The sequence below is a fragment of the Beta vulgaris genome, chromosome 5 (genome assembly GCF_026745355.1).
Source record: "Beta vulgaris subsp. vulgaris cultivar EL10 chromosome 5, EL10.2, whole genome shotgun sequence".
NCBI lineage: Eukaryota > Viridiplantae > Streptophyta > Magnoliopsida > Caryophyllales > Amaranthaceae > Beta > Beta vulgaris.
Genome location: NC_079206.1, coordinates 20,376,396 through 20,389,933, shown reverse-complemented (window position 1 = coordinate 20,389,933; position 13,538 = coordinate 20,376,396). Strand labels below are relative to the sequence as shown.

Sequence of the window (13,538 nt, the reverse complement as noted above, 5' to 3'; positions counted from 1 at the left end):
CCAAGTTATAGTCTTATAAACTAGTTATTAAGCCCGGGCTATGCCCCGGGTAAGAAAAATTTCTCTTATTAATATTGTACTTTGATATGATATCACTAAATACAACTTGGTCTAGTGGTTAAAACTTTAGTACATGAACTTGAGGTCACGGGATCAAAACCTATACTATGCAATTTCTCATTTTTTTTATTGTACGTGGATTACATGAACTAAAACTCCCTAGGGAGAGCGCCACGTGGCACCGTTCCTGATTTACGCACGCCTTTTAATATATTAGTATAGATATCACTTTTACAAAATTTTACCAGCCAAACTAGAGGACCTATAGTGCGAAGCTTAGATTGTGTATACATTAGTACATAAAACATGGTGCACACATGTACATGAACAACAAGCCAAATAAACATATGTACATATCTGGTTGATACATATTCATTGGTATTGGTCTCTGTGTACATAATCTAGTCTTTCATGATCATGGTGAGTATAGTTTTTTCCTTACGTACGTGTGTATGTACTAATTTAGGCATCTAGTGGGAATTGGAAGGGTGACAAATAAATAAAATACAAACATATTACTCCATATTATTGGCCAATAAGTACTTCTATAACCCATGCGTGGTATGGGCCGTGGGGATCCTAACTCCCAAGTCCCAACTTCCAAGGCCATGTCAAAATGTCATGTCAGCCCACACCCTTTGAAAACATTATCCTATCTTTTTAACCATATGTCCTGTTAACTAACATCATTTCTCTGGCTCAAATTCTCCCTCCTAATTCCCATGGATGACATTCAATCTTCATTTTCCATCCTCTTTCATCCAACATTTGTTCATTTTCTAAACCCAGAAAACATAAATACTCTTCATTTAATATATTCTTTCCCTTTTCCATGAAAAAAAATTCTTAAGAAAACTCAGAAAAGCATAATTTATACTCTAATTATGATCAACATATAGCAGTTCAAAATGTGATGGAAGGATGATTAGACTAGCAGTTCATCATCAACCCCAACTCTTGTTGCAACAAGAAAATTGCCCACAAATTACAGATTCCAGTTGTAGGTGGAGAGAGAAAGAGAGTGTTTCTTTGCTGAAGAAATGCAAAGCCATGGAAGAATTGAAACAAGTTCATGGTCATATGTTGAGGTTGGGATTGTTTAATGACTCTTTTTGTATTAGTAATTTAGTAGCTACTTGTGCTCTTTCAACTTGGGGAAGTATGGATTATGCATCATTAGTATTTAGTACAATTGATGATCCAAGTACATTTGATTTCAACAATATGATTAGAGGGTATGCTAAGGATCATGATTTTGAAAATGCAGTTGAAATCTTTGTTGAAATGCTTGAAAGAGGGAATTCTCCTGATAATTTCACATACCCTTTTGTTTTTAAGGCATGTGCTGGTTTGGGTTTGATGAGGTTAGGGAGGGAGATTCATGGGCAGGTGTTTAAACTTGGATTCCATGATGATTTGTTTGTGCAGAACAGTCAGATTAACATGTATGGGAAGTGTGGGGAAATTGGGAACTCGTGTGCTGTTTTCGAGGGAATGGAGCAGAAAACTGTTGCTTCTTGGAGTGCTCTTGTTGCAGCTCATGCTAATTTGGGTAAATGGTGGGAATGTCTTGAGATTTTTGGGGATATGATGGGGGAGGGAAGTTTTAGGGCAGAAGAGAGCATTTTAGTAAGTGTGATTTCTGCTTGTACACATTTGAGTGCCCTTGATTTGGGAAGGTCAGTACATGGATACTTGATGAGGAACTTCAGTGGCCTAAATGTTATAGTTGAGACTTCTTTGATTGACATGTACATCAAATGTGGGTGTATAGAGAAGGGGCTTGCGCTATTTGATAAAATGAGTGCAAAGAACCGATGGTCTTACTGTGTGATGATTTCAGGCCTCGCGATGCATGGGAAAGGTCACGAGGCCCTTCTACTGTTCTCGGAAATGCTTGAGCAAGGAATTGAGCCAGATGATGTTGTGTATCTAGGCTTGTTAAGTGCTTGTAGGCATGCCGGCCTTGTAGAAGAGGGTCTTGAATTATTCAAGACTATGAGACTTGAGTATCGAATACAACCAACAATCCAGCATTACGGTTGCATCTTGGATCTCCTAGGCCGAGCTGCCATGTTTGATGAAGCTTTCAATCTGATTGAGAAAATGCCAATGGAGCCCAATGATGTAGTGTGGCGAACTCTCCTAAGCGCTTCTAGAGTTCATTGTAACCTAGAAGTAGGAGAAAGAGTAGCTAAAAAACTGGTGCAACTGGGCTCAAACAATGCTGGAGATTATGTAATGATGTCAAATATGTATGCTGGAGCTCAGAGATGGAACGACGCAGCCATGGCTCGAAGTATGGTGGCAGATAGGAGGTTGGATCAAGCTGCTGGGTTGAGTCTAGTTGAGGTGAAAAGAAAGATGTACAAGTTTGTATCACAGGATAAGGCGCGCTGCAATTGGGAAGACATCTATGAGATGCTCCACCAAATGGAGTGGCAATTGAAGTTTGAAGGGTATGTACCAGATACATCAGAAGTTGTACAGAATGTACATGCAGAAGAGAAGCAGCAAAGGTTGAGATATCATAGCCAAAAGTTGGCCCTTGCTTTTGCACTTTTACATACACCTGAAGATACAACGATCAGAATAGTAAGAAATGTCAGGATGTGTAGAGATACTCACACGTACACAAAGTTCATCTCTGTAATCTTTAACCGGAAAATTATTGTTAGGGATCGAAATCGTTTCCACCATTTTAAAGATGGAACTTGCTCTTGTGGAGATTACTGGTAAATAAATCAATTTTTTTTTATCAGTTTTCTCTTTCTTCTTTTCAAGCTCTATTTTCTGCTTGCCAAGCAATGAATTCCAAAAAAGATATGAAAGATCAGCTTTTTGGAGACAATTGAATGCATCATTTAATCACCTAAAGTTGAGGCCAAAACTGGCCCAGAAGTGTAAAAAGAAAAGAGGCGGAAATCTTAATTCTTCAGCTAAAATGGTTGGTAGCTCAAACAGTAGGAAGAGTTCTAATTTCAAGAAATGGGAAAAAAGTTTTAGAAACAAATTATGAAAAATATAGAGTACGTTTAAATACTCATATGTCTTATTCAAAAAAGAAAAAAAAAATCATACGGTGATTCAGCCCCAAAACCTACAAGGCATATGCAAGTTCACAAGACAGTTGGGTTCCAAGTTCAATAATAGAGCTCTCTGACGAAATTCTACTGTACTACTAGTCTACTACTATCTTGATTTCTCGAAGCACAAATAAGTTTTCCGGAACACTTGTAAATTCAAGCCTTTCAATTCAAGACTTTGAGCCGTGACCAATCAAGAGTATGGAACTTCAGTGCCCACCCGAAAGAAGCAATACGCTCATTTGGGAATGATACAATTCCGGAATTCCCATAAATACATATGTTGGTTTACAGCATTAACCAGTGGGCTGCTAAAGCCGCAATTTTCAGCATCTAAAATAAGATGTTGGACCAGAAAATACATGCACAATTGAACACTTGAGTTAATTACTTGGGTGAACAGCAATTCGGTGAATGTCCATCTCTTTCAACATAACTGCACGCCCACAAGAATCACATGGGGCAGTTCTGGAACCACAAACACTCTCATGCTCAGAAAGTCCTCTTAGTCGGTCTCGCATATCCACTGGAGAACTTCCAGCTTGAACTACATCTCCACAGAATTGGCATGTAATCATCCGCATAGGACAATCCGAGGACTGATGTTGGACCTGATCAAAGTATTAATTACAGGAGTAGTAAATTAGATAGTAGACAAGTGAACAACCCAGAGTAATCGTAGTACCTCAATACTTCACCTTAATTGACAATAGTTTAATACTAGAGTAATGTGAATAACAGCTCTGAACATGCATATAATTATACTATCTCCATTTTCAAATTAAGTGCTTTATTAATTGACTTTTTGCACTAAGGGTGCGTTATTGTCACCTTATTTATCCTGCACTTATTGAAATTATTTGAATTTATTAGACCTTAAACTCATTGATTTAAGGGGAAAAGAATGGACCCAAATTTTATCTCATTGAGAAGAAGAAGACACATCTAGGTTGGATTCAGTAGTGTACTCCTTGCAAGTTTGTAGTCCAGTACAGCAAAACACCACTTCTTAATTTTATGACAGTTCAGTCAAGGGTCTAAAGATGATGGATCGCCATATGTCATCTTCTTAAATTTTAAGCACACTGCCCGCAAGTAGATATGTAAAAGGAAATTAGAGATTTACTCACCATTTCTTCCTTCTCAAGAACCACCCCACATGGACAATGAAGGGGCTCGTGGAACACTTTCATGTGCTTCTCCATCTCTGCCTGCTGAAAGGCCTTCCCACATCTATTGCAATGCACATGATTCTTAGCATCCTCCAATCTTAGAATGACACTGCAGCCTGCATACTGGCACACAACATTATGCCTACGGCAATAAGCTTCATGCAAAGCTATACTTCTACTAGGTATAAAGTGCTTGCAATTCCCACATTCCACAGAATCTACATCAGCGGTTGAAGTGGACAACCCAGCTTGCTGACCTCGGTTAATATTATCCTGAACTTCCAACAATATTTTGTACTTTGTTGTTCCCCTGAAGCCATAAATACCAATACTATATGTACCCAATCCCAGATTTGGATCCTGAGAGCTAAGAATCAAAGTCTTGGATCCCATATCATGAGAGGACCAATGGTGCTGATGGTGTGTGGGGAACATCAATGGATGTTTAGATATGTAAAGATCAGTATCCCCTAAGTCTGTATCTGGCTCCAACTTTACTTCTATTCTGGCATTCCCAGATGCAATTGTACTCCATACATCATTGTCAAGAGAGAATTTGTAGTACATATATACCCCTTCCTCAACAACCCCAGATTCTGGCGCTCCAAAAGTGAGTGGTTTCAAGACCTTTTGGTTACTGTTCTCTGAGGCTAAATCAGAATTGACAATGTCAACCTCAATATCAGTTTCTAAGACAGAAACACTTGGAGAGGGCTTTAATTCAAGAACACGTAGCTTGAATGTAAGCTCTCCATGCTTAACTGTAATTATGTCATCCTGAGAGAGAGTAGCATGCTGACGAAGGCTTGTTTCAAGCACAGCCTTGTGATTTGGAATGTCCAAAAAGTTAATCTCTTGTGGTTGAAGTTTCGCATAAGATCCTTTTGGCAACCGAACATACTGAATCTCAATCAGCGGGGTAGCTGGCGCTTCTGAGGGAAATAGGTTACTCCATACATGAGGAGGAAGAGCCACAAACCCTTCTTCTGCTGTAAACTCCAACACACCTGAATATGTCACTCCTTGATTCTCTCTATTAGTGGCAGTGTCAAAAGAACTCACTTGACCAGCGACAGACAATCGGAAGTATACAGGTCCTTTGTCAAAAGCACCTTGATCAGACAATTCCGTGAAGCAAGATGAAGGAAGCTTAATCTTATCTCCGACACCCGGATATAGCACAGCTTCTAAACTGCGATGAAATATAATTCCTCCTCCTGACAATAAACTTTCAGCCATTTGTTCATCCACCTATGAGAAATGAAAAGATACAATTTAATGTTACTACCTTCATGTGTTATGTCAATCAAACACAAATAAAGAAAAGAGAAGGTAGTATCACTGTTACTACAGTGTACATACCCCGACAAATAAGAGAAATTTCATTAGCATGGGTATTAAAATTGGACTTTCTTTTTATATATTAGATATAAATTCATTTCCATTACCACAATTTGTTACTAGCTACCAAAAGACCCACAAGGGCTAAACGCCAGCAGACTGCATAAAGAATTTGCTTATTAGTTTTGATATGTTGTCAAGAACATTAAATGTTGAAGGCTTGACTGTATATTAATGTGTGGACCATCATAGTATTTTGGGATGGCATGCAAAGTCTAAGGAAAAAAACTTAGGCCACAGAGATGTGCAACACATTCTTTATCAACAGTGTTGCAAAAACCCAATCAATACACAAAAAAAAACATTTTCAACATATCTCACTTCCCGCTAGCAGGCGAGCAAATGAGTTGAATCATAAACAATTCTTAAACACAGTATTGTAACCAAAATCTGGCAATTTTTATTTAAGATATCCTCACAATAGAGATTGGCAATTGATAACATTACATCCACCAAACAGAAGCTCTTCAGGTGTCACAAAAAAAACAGAACCCGGAAATTTCACATGAAATAATGTGCCAATATCTAGGCAATCAGACAATTGAAAAACCTTCAAATATAATTAAAAATTAACGAAGCTAGTATACAAGATAAAAAAATGCACTAAGTTGAGGACGAAAGAGGGTGAACCTATATGATATATGCATCTGGATAGAGCAGAGTAGATAGTTGAGGATTAAAGCCTATCCAACTGAATCAACAAATTCACGAATCACCCCGATCTTTCTCAGAGAAATTAATGCCAGCATGTGTTCTTTGTGATCTGAAGGACTTGATGCTCATCAGAAATAAATAATTGCTAGAGTGGAAGACACCCTTCCTTTCTAGACCCTACTCCAAGGGGTGCTTGGAATATCTCAAACGAGCTTAGTGTGGAGAGAAGTATGAGAATGATAAATTGAATATTTGTTTCATGGGACTAAAATACTAAATGACGGGGGGTTGATTTCGGCATTTGGCCTTGGGGGCTTACATTCCAATTTCCATCCTTTTGTTACTCAGTGGGATGTTAATCAGGACGGAAATTCTTACAATGGAAGTATATTACCCAAATGCCATTGCCCCATTAATAAGACGGGGTCACGGAGAAAAGACATTAACAAAGGATGCCTAATAATTATCTTCTCTAATTCAATCTATTCTCACTACAATACTACAAGCCAAACAAAGGAATTGGAAGCATTCAATCATTTCCAATTTCCATTCACTAATCTCACTCCCATTCCCATACTAACCTAAGTGACCAAACACCCCTTTTGTACCACAATCTTGATTTTACCACATTGTTGCATACTCCAGCCGTTTGACAGAGTCGAGAACCTTGAAAATAAATAGTAGGAATCGTGACTTTTCTCTAATCCTCCAATCAAATTAATCGCCCTACATTCCTCCAAAAAAAGTTAGTACCTACAGGGTAAAATTCTTCCGATCCTCACCCTCAGTACTTCAGTCATCTACCAGATCCCAGTTCCACTTTCAGAACAGAAAACCTGCTCAAATTTCAACGTGAATTTAACTTCAACCTCTCTTAATTTCCAACTGCATATGTCACTAATAGGAGAGTTCTGCCTTTTATGGTCCCAGTATAAGCTAACTTGGGTATCACTGTATAAGTATCACTATAAGTCACAGACTCCCAGCCTCACAGGTCACAGGCCTATGGTCCCTCTGCGATTCACATTTATACTGACCTCTCCCACAACCCTTCTGTTGCCCACCTGTTTCCACTATCCACAACAGGATGCCAAAATTCCCAAGTGCTATTCAATCAACCGAACACCTTTATGGCGTCAGACAAGATTACAGAGTGAAACCTCCTATAATAGATAACCTACCCTTAACTCTTCCTATAATTGCTTTTCTAGATAGGTGCCAGGGTTTCTTATTTTGCATAAGATGAAAGATTCTCTTAGTTGGTCTAAATATATTGTGCGCGCTTAATTGAGGAATAGATTCTATTCAGATGGATTCATGAGTGGGATATATATATCAGGTGAAAGAGTGTGAAACAATTTCTAATGACAGGAAGTTCTAGCAACCTTCCACATAGATATTACACAATGTGCATTTGAGGTATATGCCATCTAGCTTAGTTAGTAAAGTCTCATAGGCCAATACCCAGGATCGAATACAATCTACATCACTACGCTTAGTCGCTTCCTAATCCCTGGAAAAAAAGATATTACATTCTACAGATGACATTTACTTTCTAATGATAAAGTATGAGTGCAGGAAGTGTATATTTAGAGAACCCAATTCATCCCATATAAGAAAATTAAAACTTTGTGAGATCCTAAGAACATTATCACAGATTAAAGCAAAACAACATAAGTTTCATATCCTAAGAACATAAATAAGTATGAATCAATCAGAATTATGATCAATAAAAATGAGAATTATAGTATTAGTTGGATGATTAAATTCTAACTTAGAGCAAGGAAAAAATAAAACCTTGATTTGAGCTTGGGCGGCGTCGATGCGGCGAGCTCTCTGAACAGCTTCAAGCGCTTCTCGGTTTCTAGAAGCTTCTTCTTTAGCTTTCTTTTCTCTGGCAACCTTCAATTTTGCCCTATCTTTCCTCTCCTTTTGCTCTTTCTGCAACTTTTCTCTCGCTCTACGAAGCTCGAAATCCATTTTTTAACTCTTTTTTTCTTTCTTCTTTCAGTTTCTGGTATTAAAGGGGGATTGCAATTCGCAAGAGAAATGGAGTTTCAGGAAATTAAAAGTGACGATTATTTTTGGTGGGAGAAGAGGAGAAGGTGTGGGTGATTGGTGAATGGTGATTATTAATTAAATCGAGACAGGGAAGATTTGAAGAGTAGACCAACAAAACCAAATGAGATCAGACTTTAGAGTCTTGGGTCTCTTGGAGAGGAAGTTTACCGGATTTACATATGCATTGCTTAGATCACTTTTCGAACCCAATAACTAGTATTTGAGTCCGGACGTCGTCCCGGATTAGTATAGTGTTTTTAATCTTGATATGCATTTTTTTTCATTCCCATTAAAATTTATTAAGGAAAACTCAACATTTAAAAGGTACAAATATAATAATGTGGACACTTAAAGCATGATTAAAAGTTGGTTGAGATGGTAATTGTGTTATGTATAATAGCAAGAGGTGTCACGTGGTGTGTGTACATTGTCACGCACACCTTTTAATATATTTGTATAGATTAGTAGTATTTGCGAGTGGCGCTGAACAAAGACCGGGGTCGGACCGCAATCTAGACCTAATCGGAATTTAATCCGGATTGGACTAAACTGAATCGAAAATTTCGATCCTCGGTATAGAGAAAATCCCGCTTCGGGTTTCTAGTCATGTTTGCTCCAAACTCAGAAAATTTCGGTCCGAGACGGTGGATCGAAATTTATGATTTTTTACTATAAAAAAATTATATATTAGATAAGTTTAAAAGTTAGGAAGTTCCCACTATTTATTACCTTAAGGAATATTATTGTTATTAAAAAATTTATTTTCAATGTATCTAATTTATAAATATGTTTAAGTTAAATAAAAAAAGTTTTTTTTTTTTACAAAAACATAGATTTAGGTCCAACATGTCCAAAATCGAACCAGGTCGGTAAAATTCAGGTCCAAGCCGGAATCGGTCCATGTCCAAAAAATTTCCAAATTTTGATCCACTTGTAATGGGCCAGTGAACACCTACTTGCAAGCCATGCACTGGTTATTGGATGCAATCCCTTTTTTATTTAGGTGCTGTTTGGTTGATATTGTTTAGCATAGGAAGCTGGAATTCCTAGGAATTAAAATTTCTTGGTATTGTTTGGTTGACAAATTCATGAGAAGTAGAATTTCCTAGGAAGTTCCACTTCCCACAAAATGGAGGTAATTACTTACCTAGGGGGATCAGACCTAGGTAAGTGGAAATTCCCATGGAACTTTCACTTTCCATGAATCACCAAACAACATTTAGCAATTCCTAGGAAATATAATTACATGGGAAAATAAATTTTCAAGGAATTCGCACTCCCTACATTCAACCAAACGAGCACTTAATATAGGTTGCGAAATTCACAAAATAATTTTTTACCTTCGATAAGGGAACATTTATACTATTTTGTATTTCTTGTAATGCGAAGGAATTATTTGCAGCACAATGTGTAACAGTAGCTTACAATTCTGTTATAACACAATCTTGGTGGGAAAATTAGTTACAACTAATTTTCTATAAATATCTTGACTAAGATGTAATCTAGATCATTCGGAATAATAATCACTAATAATCCTTCTATTCTCTCCCTCTTATTTCTCTATCTCTAGTTGAGATATTCTATGTTTCATTAAGTCAAGATTAATTCGAGTTGCTTGAATTCTTGAATATCTTTTTAGTAGGTAAACTAAGCTACTGTTACATTGGTATCAGAGCTGAACAATTGTTGATTGCTCAAAATTTTCCTCCATTATTACTGAGCTTAAGGTGTTCGATGAATTTATCAACTCATATTTATTTAGATGGAATTCATTTAAGTTGGCTCCTGCGGTAACCAGAAGGGTGCAGGCAATGGAGGAGCAATTGAAATTACTTTAGCAGGAATTGGAATTGGAATCGCAATCAGAGAAGAGCTTGGAGTTTCAAGAAGCAATGTAAGAAGCAATGTTGAAAATGGTGACAGATCTGGATGACAAGTTGAAAGAAACAGAAACAAGGTCATCAGAAGCTTCCCCAAAAAACATGGACAATGGAAATCATTTTTCAAGAGGAGTTCAAGGGTATGTGCCAAAACTTGATATCCCACATTCGATGGTCCAAATGTTAGAATGTGGATTAAAAATGCAATAAATACGTTGCATTGTGTAAAATACCTGAAGATCATAAAGTATATTTGGCTTGTTTGAATGTGATATATAAAGCAGAAAATTGAATTTCTAGTTACATGGCAATAAGAAAGAATGTAGATTGGACTGAGTTTGTTGTTGATTTAACTACAATTTAGAGATGAAGTGGGTGTTAATGTAGTGGAGAAATATAATAAACATCAGCAGAAAGATTCTCTTGAGTCTTATATTAATGAATTTGAGAATATGAGATCCCTCATATTGCAACAAAGCCATTTCTTGCTTGAATCTTATTTTTAGATAGTTTTATTAGAGGTCTAAAATCTACTTTAAAGCCATTTGTTAGAGCTTTCAAGTCTGGTTGCATTGCTAGTGTTGTGGAGTATGCAAGACGGCAGGAAGAGAACCTAGAAGCAACTAAACAAACCCTTAAAACTCAGTACCCTTCAATCATAAAAACAACCACAAAACCACCTCTTCTACCCACCCCAAACACTTACCAAAAAGCTTCTTTCCCTTCTAGACCCCACATAAATTTAACCCCTGTTGAAAGAAAAGAAAGACAGATGAAAGCATTGTGTTATTTCTGTGCACAACCCTATGAAAGAGGACATAAATGTCAGCTCAGACAAACCCAGTTGTTCTTAGTGGAAATACCTAGTGAGGAAGTGGAAGAAATGGCTATTGTGGAAGGAACGAATGTTGGAGATATAGGTGATGTATCATTTGAGACTGCTGAAGTAGAACCTCAAACATTTGTTCATGCATTGTCTGGTAGCCATACTTTTCAGACTATGAGGGTTCATGGTGTTTGTGGCAAACAATCAATTCACATATTGATTGATTCCGGGTCAACTCATGATTTCTTGGATATGGGTATAGCCAGGTTATTGGGATTGAAAATGAAAACTATAGCTCCTCAAGCTATTACTGTAGCAGATGGCAACCATCTTGCTTGTCAATCAGTGTATAGAAACTTTACATGGAAAATGCAAGACACTTCATTCTCTTCTGATGTATTGATCATACCCCTAGACAGTTGTGATATGGCTCTTGGTATTCAATGTCTTAGCCATTTAGGGGTGGTCAAATGGGACTCTAGGAAGTTGGTAATGGAGTTTGAGTATGGAGCTAGGCCTATGAAGTTGAAGGGAGCTCTTCTTAGGCAAGTGCAGGTTGCTGGGAATAACACTAAGGATGTTACAACTAACTCTATATAGTTGTATTTCCTTCAGTTAATTCCTAACCCTAGAAATATAAGTACTATGGACATGGACATGGCTTTGCTAAGTTGCTCAACTAAGCAGCAATCTCAACCTATTTGCATTACCCATCTATTTCATAAGTTTGCATACATCTTCAAGGAACCTACTGCATTGCCTCCTTCTAGAGCTTTGCATGATCATAGGATTCCCTTGGAATTTGGAGCAAAACTTGTTAATATAAGGCCATATAGATATCCTTTGAAACAAAGGGATATCATTGAAAAGTTGGTTCAAGAAATGATGTATCAGGGCATCATTAGGGACAACAATAATCCATTTGCCTCAACTGTGGTGTCAGTAGGAAAAAAAGATAGTTCCTGGAGAATGTGTGTTGATTATAGGGACTTGAACAAGAAGACTATGAAGGACAAGTTTCCAATGCCAGTAGTTGATGAGTTGATTGATGAGCTAGCTAGGGCTACTATTTTTAGCAAAATTGACCTTAGAGTTGGCTATCATCAATTGAGGGTTCACAAGGATGTGTATACAAAACTACATTGAAAACTCATCATGGTCATTATGAGTTTTTAGTCATGCCTTTTGGCTTGACTAATGCTCCAACTTCTTTATTTCCAAAGTTAGATGAACCGTATTTTTAAATCACTTCTTAGAAAATGTGTAATTAGTTTTTTTGATGACATCTTGATTTATAGTGCAGACCTTTTAGCTCATTTACAGCATCTTGAACAAGTATTTGTGCTCATGCAACAACTAACATACTCTCTTTGCCAAAAGAGAAATGCTCTTTTGCTATGGATAAGGTGGAGTACTTGGGTCATTTCATTTCTGGAATGAGAGTAGAAACTGATCCTCAAAAGGTGGTTGATGTTGTCGAGTGGCCTGAGCCTAAATGTTTGAAGGAATTAAGGAGTTTTTAAGGCTTGGCAGGTTACTATAGGAAGTTTGTCAAGAATTATGCATGGGTCAATAAACCTCTGCATCAACTTTTAAAGAAAGGAGGGTTTGTATGGTCTCAACCTGCTACTGAAGCTTTTGAATAACTCAAACAAGCTTTGAGTTCTGCACCTATTCTAGCCTTACAATACTTCTCTCTTCGTTTTGAGATTGAAACTAATGCTTCAAATACTAGGATAGGAGTTGTGTTTAGCTGTGTTTATGCAGCAAGGCCATCCACTAGCATTCCTCAATAGGGCATTAGGACCCAGGTGGCAAAAAATTTATGTGTATGAGAAAGAGTTGTTGGTTGTTGTCACAGCTGTGCAAAAATGGGAGCAATACCTTTCATCAGGTCAACAATTTATCATTAGAACTGATCAAAAAAAAGCTTGAAATGGTTATTGCAATAGAAAATTTCAACTCCATTTCAGCAATTCTGGTTGTCTAAATTGATGGACTCTGACTATGTTATCATTACAAAAGTGGATCTGAGAATGTAGTGGATGATGCTCTTTCGAGGGTGTCTCGTTATGAGATGTTGTGCTTAGCATTGTTAGTTTTAGACTCCAATTTAAGCTCTCTTATTCAAAAGAGCTATGACTTAGATGTAAATCTCTTGCATCTTATCTCTCAATTACAGCAAGGAGTAATTGTGAACAAGTTCACTTATATTGATGGCTTGTTAAGGAGGAATCATAAGCTAGTGGTAAGACCTGATGATGATTTGAAGTTGCAGATCTTAAAATGACTTCATGATTCAGGACAAGGTGGACATTCTGGCAGGGATGCTACATTACAAAGAGTTAAATCTCTTTTCTTTTGGAGGGGTATAACTAAGTTTGTTACTAGTTCTGGA

The 13,538-nt window shown here is 37.3% G+C and overlaps 2 protein-coding genes across 2 annotated transcripts; one reads left to right on the top strand and one right to left on the bottom strand.

The window, feature by feature from the left end:
- The first annotated feature begins 729 nt into the window (after window positions 1–729).
- Window positions 730–2,824, top strand: LOC104893050 (pentatricopeptide repeat-containing protein At1g31920). Its single transcript, XM_010679096.4, has one exon. The coding sequence runs from the start codon at window positions 982–984 to the stop codon at window positions 2,797–2,799; it is 1,818 nt and encodes a 605-aa protein (XP_010677398.1). The 5' UTR covers window positions 730–981; the 3' UTR covers window positions 2,800–2,824.
- A 571-nt stretch (window positions 2,825–3,395) lies between these two features.
- LOC104893049 (hypothetical protein) lies at window positions 3,396–8,615 on the bottom strand. Its single transcript, XM_010679095.4, has 3 exons — window positions 8,171–8,615; window positions 4,277–5,569; window positions 3,396–3,757 (listed from the first exon to the last, which is right to left on the bottom strand). Exons 1-3 carry the CDS (start codon window positions 8,351–8,353, stop codon window positions 3,530–3,532), a joined length of 1,704 nt encoding a protein of 567 aa, XP_010677397.1. The 5' UTR covers window positions 8,354–8,615; the 3' UTR covers window positions 3,396–3,529.
- Between the last annotated feature and the right edge of the window lie 4,923 nt (window positions 8,616–13,538).

What these genes read in the sequence shown, in the direction of transcription:
- LOC104893050 (XM_010679096.4), top strand. Translation starts at nt 982, where the DNA reads ATGATTAGACTAGCAGTTCATCATCAACCCCAACTCTTGTTGCAACAA.
- LOC104893049 (XM_010679095.4), bottom strand. Translation starts at nt 8,353, where the DNA reads ATGGATTTCGAGCTTCGTAGAGCGAGAGAAAAGTTGCAGAAAGAGCAA. An exon ending in CCGCCCAAGCTCAAATCAAG is followed by an intron (nt 5,570 to 8,170) that starts GTTTTATTTTTT and finishes CATTTCTCATAG; the next exon opens with GTGGATGAACAAATGGCTGA. An exon ending in TTCTTGAGAAGGAAGAAATG is followed by an intron (nt 3,758 to 4,276) that starts GTGAGTAAATCT and finishes TACTTTGATCAG; the next exon opens with GTCCAACATCAGTCCTCGGA.